Raw genomic sequence first — 7665 nt, forward strand, 5'->3', positions numbered from 1 at the left:
ACAGAATTATTTTTCTGGATTGAACTACGTAAGTCATATTTTTTAATAGATTATATATAGTAGACCTTTATTCCTATGAAATGAAATACAAATCATGGCCACAGGTGAGAAAGAAGCTCACACATTATCGTCAAGGACTCGAGATCTCTACAACCGGGTACAGAGATTATCTCTGTAACCGTGTTATCTCGCCGTTGATCCAAATCCGAGATGTGTGTGTGTCTCGATATCTGTGTGTGTGCTCCGAGATATGTGTGTGTGCGCCGAGATACGAGATGTGTGTGTGGTATAGAGATTGATCTCTGTACAATCTCTGTACCCGGTTATAGAGGAACTGGACTCTATCGTCAATGCACAAAGTATAAATTGATTATTTTTGGGCTGCAGTATTGACACCCTATAAATGAGACTAACACCCCTTTGACCAATTCAAATGTATTAACACCTTTCCATTAAATACACAAAAAACACTAACGGCAAGCAGCTGTCGCGGGATCGCACAATTCACGTCATTAGGTTGCTGTGAGATCCCATATCCCACGGAAAGTAGTTGCCATAGGTATTTTTTTTTAAATAATTTATTTTAATAGCCACTGTAAAAAAAGTTAGTTGCCGCGAAATGATTTTGTTTACTAAAATGGAGTATTTGTTTGTGTTAATTATTAAAACTCTTCTTCATTAATTTGATCACAAAATTTTCTTATAACATATGAAAATATTTGCTGCGAAATAGCAAAATTATGGCTCGATTGTATATTTTTTTTGTCATGGTTTTGGTATTGTTCTTGGAGTGTATAAAAAAACTTTAAAGAAAAAAATAAGGTATCCATATGTCGTGGGAATACGCAAAATTTGAAGTGAAAAAAAATAAAAAACACAAAAAAAATATACTGCGCAACTGCCTGCCATGAGATCTCGCGGTAACCCGATGTCGTGGATTGTGCGATCTCGCGACAACTGCTTGCTGTAGAACTATGGGCATGTGGGGTGTAAAAGTACATATAAGAAATAACCATTATTGTTTTACTTTTTGTCAAATGGGTGCTAGTCCTATTTATAGGGGTGCCAATATCGCACCTTTTTTTTTGGCAAGCATGTTTTAAATGAGATCAGTAACTCTTTGATATTGGCGGGTTCGAACTTCCAACTTTTTATATTATTATCCAAAAATTTTACCGACTTTGTTAGTTGGTATCTGCAAAGTATAAATTGAATTAATTCTCTTTCTCTTATTAATTTAATAGTGAGTCAACTTTAATTTTAAATTTTTGCATGAAGAAACAGGTTATCAGAATGTTTAATTTTAATTGAATGTTTTTATGACTTTTTCATATTTTATTTTTCCAATTGCTTTGTTTTTATACATTCAGGATGCAGTTATCAGATTGTCTATTTCTCCATTGAGGTCATTTTACCCGACTATTTTGAACACAACTTTTTTTTTTTATGTATTTATTTATTGTTATTGTTGAGACTTGAGAGAGCTAGAAAAAAAAAAGAACGTGCTACTTTGTCCTTCCTACTTACATGTAGGAAGATTTGGTAGTACACATCAAAACACGTGAGTCAGCAACGATATTTCGGTTGTATCTAGGCCTCTAATTACTTGATAATGGAATGCATAAAAGGGCCATAGAAAAAGTTCTCACATCAGTTTCCTTTGTAGTAGACTAGTAGCGGAAGGTGGCTATAATATAACTTGTTAGCCTTTGTTTTGCATTTTCTATCTGCCTCAGCGATTAAGTGAGACATGAACCAATTCCAACTCTCCTTATTACTCTTCACCTCTTTTGCTCTCACCTTCAGTACTACATGCACTAGTCTACAGCATTCTTGCTGTGAACAAGGCCTAAATTCAGATTCTCATCAAAGCTATCATAACTCTTCAATAAAAGATGAGATCATTAGGCTTGCTAATCTTCCTGAGACTACAAACTGGCTCAAGAAGATAAGAAGAGATATTCACCAGTATCCAGAACTAGCTTACGAAGAATTCAAGACAAGCACACTCATTAGAAATGAGCTTGATCACATGGGTGTCAGTTATAGATGGCCTGTGGCACACACTGGTATAGTTGCCACTATTGGGTCTGGTTCACCTCCTTTTGTTGCTCTAAGAGCAGATATGGATGCTTTGCCAATTCAGGTAAGTTCTTACATACTATACTAATTTTTTTGTTCTTCTACATATATAAAGATAATAGGGAAACGAATAGGCAAAAAATATCTTCATCAATGACTAATTCTAACTTCTAAATTTTTAGATGCTTTGTTTGATGTTATTGTATTACTTTTCTACCGAAGACTAATGCTAACTTCTAAGTTTACCTTAAAATAGGTGGTCTTTCACTCTTCATGATCCATGACATCTGATCAAAGCTGGAAAAACTTAAAAAATGGAACTTTTCCGAATTACAGGCATGAATATCTATTGTTATGGAAGAACATATATTACCTAATATATTCTATATGTGGAACAGATTCTTTGTAAGGATAAAACTACTGAAGACATGATACTAAAACAGGAATGATGCCAAGATACCCATGTGAGCCCAAGTAATGCTCTCCCTTTGGCATCTAGGGTTTTGAATGATGAATTGATGACATGAATACTATACTATACATGCATATATGTAGGCCAGTACCTTAATACCTTATCCATACTTTACTGTATAATATTAATGTTGGTTGTTCTAAGATGTAGTTTAATTTACATTCTTATTCATCGAAAAAAAAAAGTTTAATTTACATTCCTAGTGTATGTATAGCATTCATAGAATATATAAGATCGATCAGATTCCATATGGTTTTGTGTCAAAAATTGAGTTAGGCACACTTTTCTTTTGTTAAACTACCTTACAATATATATATACCTACCTACTTGATAAAAACCTGCAGAATATGTTTAATTCTTGTTCTTTATAGATGTGTTCACATTCAGATCACCCTCTTCACCACAATAGCACTTTCAACAAGACAGAATGGTGGACCATCCATTTTCAGCATTTTTCTTTGGATTCCACTTTGTGGGGATGGGGGTTAATTTTCAATTTCAATTTTACCCAGCAAAAAAAAATAGGGGTTTTATATTTTCAGAATGGTCTTATATCGTTGGACAATATCTTCTAAAATTAGTTTATACATAAACTTCTTCGTGGATCGTTAAAACATAATTTGAATTTGAGAAGAGCAAGACACGTTTATAATTTTATATGCACCGAAAATAACTATGTTCAAGTTGTGGTGTACAAACGTTTCTCAGTTTCAACTTTCAACCCAATTTTGATGCTCAACATACTGCTCAAGCGTATGTAGGAAATGGTGGAATGGGAGCATAAGAGCAAAGTAGATGGTAAAATGCATGCCTGTGGACATGATGCACATGTTAGCATGCTCCTTGGTGCTGCAAAGATATTGCAAGAACTTCGAAATATGTTGCAGGTAACTAATTAACATATCACACTGCAAGTCATAAATACAGTATAATTCTTGTAAACCATGTATCAATAATCTAATTTCGTTTGGCATTACGACAACATTGACATTGCTGCTTACTGCTTAGGGAACTGTTATTCTCATATTTCAACCAGCTGAGGAACGAGGTGAAGGAGCGCAGAGAATGATCAAAGAGGGGGCACTTGAAAATGTTGAGGCCATCTTTGCCCTTCACACAGCTTATAGATGGCCTACAGGTGTTGTTGCATCGAGACCCGGTGAATTCTTAGCAGGATGTGGAGCCTTCAAAGCAAAAATTAGTGGTAAAGGAGGTCATGCAGCAATTCCTCATGACACTATTGATCCTGTCTTGGCAGCGGCGGCATCAGTAATTAGTTTACAGAACATTGTTTCGAGGGAGACAGATCCTTTGGATTCTCAGGTAATGTTAGTACTACATTCAAAATATTTATTGGTTTAATGTTATGAAGCTAAACATCTATCTTGAAAGGATTCTATACAAGTCGAGAAAAACATAACAGTTCTATTATTGTCTCATACTAATCTGTTGTGGGACGGTCCATGGCGATTCCAGAATCATTGCAATGAACTTATTTGGTTATATTTCAACATCATAAATTCAGGAATTATGATGTGGTGTTAGAGTCCAGCTGCTTTCCTTAAAACATGCATCTACTTGGTAATAAAAATGAGAAGTCCCACATACTCACATACGAAAACGTACAGGCCAAAAATTAGTTGGACTGCACAAAAAATGTGCACAGTAAATCCACTGTCCGATGAGCGAAAGTATTATTAATCTTGGTCCCATTGCTCGTGGAAGAAGACAATGTTTTCACCAAATTATATTAATTAGGTTGGTGAGCAGTAAATAATGTCCTCAGCTCGCAGGTGGTTTCTGTATCCAAAATTCATGGGGGAAGTGCATTCAATATTATACCAGAATCAGTGGAAATTGCTGGGACATTCAGGGCTTTCACAAAGAACAACTTCAATGCGTTGAAGCAAAGAATAGAAGAGGTACTCCAAGGTCCAAGGAACTATTTTCGTCATCACCTTTCATTGATTGTTATTTTTTTTTCCTTCATGTTAATATCAATTTTTGAGTGATTGGGGCGTGCCTCTCGCCTAACCATGAAATCATTGCTGTGGTCCAAAAGCTATTGTTGAATGCATGGACCATTGAATCATATCATATTGCATGGACCATTATTGATCGCGTTTTTCCTGTCTCGACTAGGGACGCAATTTGAAGCTCCCATATCATTTTTATTCATTTATTTTTTTATTTTTATTTTTATTTTTCTGAAAAAAGTAAACTGGGGTTAAGATATTATTGCAAAAGGTTAAACCTTACGAGCCTCCCTAAGAGTTAGATCATTGAAAGGAGAACACAAAGACACTATATCGACAGGCTTCAAACCTAACATACAGTCATCCTACAATCGAACCTAAGAAAATAGAGATAATAGTCCTACTTTCTAGTCATAATTTCTTTAACAATTTTAAGATGTTTTTTTTTTGTCTCCACTAAGGATGTAATTTGAAGCTCCAACTAATTTTAGTGTTAACACAATTAATCTGTATGCATGGTATGCCTTGTCTGCAGAAACAGTAACATAATTTGACCTATATGCATCAGGTAATTACAGGACAAGCAGCAGTAAATCGATGCACAGCTGAAGTGGACTTTCCTGAGAACGAGCATCCAACGATACCTCCAACTATTAATGACGAAGGTGTTTATCAACATGTACACCAAGTCTCGTCGCACATTGTAGGAGAAAAGAACACATTAACGGCTCCTTCCTCCATGGGGAGTGAAGATTTTGCTTTCTATTTAAATCATGTCCCAGGCTCCCTCCTTTTTGTAGGTACAAGGAATGAGAAGACGGGATTCTTCCACCCTGCCCATAGTCCTTATTTTGGTATCGATGAAGATGCGCTCCCCATCGGGGCAGCAATACATGCTTCCTTCGCACATTCTTACATTCAAAAATTGAAAGGTAGTAATCGAAATTGATTTTTCATTATTACAAAAGAATTTAAGCTGGTTAATGTTATCTCTTAATTTTATTAACAATCCCGGTAAAGTTTCTTTTTTCTGAGCTTGATAGGGAGATTTGGTGAGGTTATTGGGTAGAAGAAAAGAAAGGTCAATTATTAGCCTACTATTGATGTTAACTGCTATAAGTATGGTCTCCAATATAACTTTGCAAAACCACTGCTCATAGTGGACACGGGACATAATCGATATTTAAGGATCTCCTCATTATCATATCAAGATCATATATCATGCACAAATAGGCTAAAAACATGCGCTAAATCTTAGAAATTTAATCCAGATCATATCAAAAATGAAACTGAGAGATCTCAATATCGTTTTTTTTTGCAATTACGGGAACATCATCATCATATATATATATGGAGGGATCAATATACCATGGTTTATACCATGGCCCACGATTTCATCTTAATTTTTTGTAGATATGTCCAATAAACTATGAAGATTACCTCTACAAAATTTTAGCTCTTTTGACGATGTTTAACAATGTCAAAAGATTATTGCAAAATCTAAAAATCTAGACCGTTAAAAAAAATTTAAAGTTGTCAACAATTTTTAAATAGGTTAGCCATAGTAAACAGATCCATCCCCTATATATATAAGAATGTTCATATATATATGAACATTCTTATTCAGAGTTTATTGATTATGTAAACATATTGCATGACATATCACCCAAAGGGAAATTATTAGTTAACAAACTCATGTAGTAAGCAAAGACCACATAACCAACCCGGCCAAATAGCGAAAAAAGGGATAAATAGCACAAACTACATATTACATTGCTTTAGTTCCATATATGGAAAGCCAAATGAGATGAAAAGGCTTAAATGCTGTCTTTGAGCACCAACAGTGAAGCAACAATGCCAAAGAGCCCAACAACCATTGAAGGGAGAGAAGTGAAAGAACTGTTTGGAGCGGGAGCAGGTATTGGATGATGCATGCCAGGCATGTCATGAGCAACAACACTCAATACCAAAATGGCAAAACAAACTGTAGTGAAGATAACAGCAGTTTTGGTGAAAGCCATTTGTATATAAGTTTGATGAAATTATGCAGCGCACGCCTTTGGCCTTTGTTAGTTATGTTATCAGTTGTTTGCTTTGTATTATGTTCCTCACTTTGACCTCTATATATAAGATATGATCAGGTATAGTACACAATCAACTGTAGTACAAAATGGGATCATATGCCATCGTACATTCGTACATACTCTGGGAAGTCAGAGGATGTAGTCTATGGCTATTGTATTGTCTTGTAACATAACTTTGCCGGTAGACTAGGAGGAGCTGGATTTTAATATTTTTTTTTGGTAAAGGAGCTGGATTTTAATTGATAGAGTAATATGTTGCAACTTCAAATAATATGTTTATTGATGTCACGACCAGAAGACCAAAGCCTTGGGTGCAATTTGTTTTGGAGCTTTCGGAGAGGGGAAAATCACTAAGAGAAGTTTAAGTTTTGGAGTAAATTGATTTGGTGTGTTATCCCAATAAAAATGAGTGCAACTTATATTTGATCGCAAAGCAGTTTAGCAAAAATTGTATCTCTGTTTTCTCATGAAAAACTCACGAGTAAACCCATTAGTTTTTGTGACGAAATTAATAATGGAAAGTCGATGGTTTTAGTCATGCTGGTAAAGGGTACTACAGTCTACAAGGCAGGCTCAAATAATCACATATAGCATTCAATCCGCTGACTTATTTTTCATTAGAGACTAGTATGTGCAAGTGCCGTACTGCACTGATCAGCTCACTACGCCTTCAGCGCTACCGTAAACACAACATATCACCACCATTACCGCGCCTTCAGGGCATCCCGTAAACTATAACACTACAATTAGTCAATTACTGCCTAGTGGGTAGTCGGTGCCACAGTTAATCCATTGTTGGGACTTAAAGTCCAATTCTTTTTATTTTCAGTTTTACACCAACAGACCTAAATAGTTAAAGCCCGGCCCATAGTCCAACAATTATTATTGACTAAAAGTCTAAAACGTTCCCAATCTATTTTATTAACCACAGACGACAGTCCCTCTCTTCTCCATTTTTACTGTATCTCTCTCACCGGAAGGAAGTTCTTCACTCATAAAAGTAGATTTGATAGAGGATACTTGAGGGCTTGAGATGATGATCCATGCTTTT

The 7665-nt window shown here is 35.5% G+C and overlaps 1 protein-coding gene across 3 annotated transcripts; it reads left to right on the top strand.

Moving 5' to 3' along the window:
- Positions 1 to 1644: 1644 nt before the first annotated feature.
- Positions 1645 to 6983, top strand: LOC147523177 (IAA-amino acid hydrolase ILR1-like 1). Of its 3 annotated transcripts, none has more exons than XM_086597714.1 (6): positions 1645 to 2146; positions 3316 to 3441; positions 3563 to 3877; positions 4348 to 4476; positions 5099 to 5462; positions 6910 to 6983. In XM_086597714.1, the coding sequence occupies exons 1-6, from the start codon at positions 1751 to 1753 to the stop codon at positions 6966 to 6968; spliced, it is 1389 nt and encodes a 462-aa protein (XP_086453840.1). In that variant the 5' UTR covers positions 1645 to 1750; the 3' UTR covers positions 6969 to 6983. The 3 variants fall into 3 exon arrangements, with proteins under 3 accessions (XP_086453840.1, XP_086453844.1, XP_086453849.1); XM_086597718.1 differs by having other exon boundaries at positions 6913 to 6983; XM_086597723.1 differs by lacking the exon at positions 6910 to 6983 and adding an exon at positions 6375 to 6859.
- Positions 6984 to 7665: the final 682 nt, after the last annotated feature.

The sequence above is a fragment of the Coptis chinensis genome, chromosome 1, assembly GCF_015680905.1.
Source record: "Coptis chinensis isolate HL-2020 chromosome 1, ASM1568090v1, whole genome shotgun sequence".
Lineage (NCBI taxonomy): Eukaryota > Viridiplantae > Streptophyta > Magnoliopsida > Ranunculales > Ranunculaceae > Coptis > Coptis chinensis.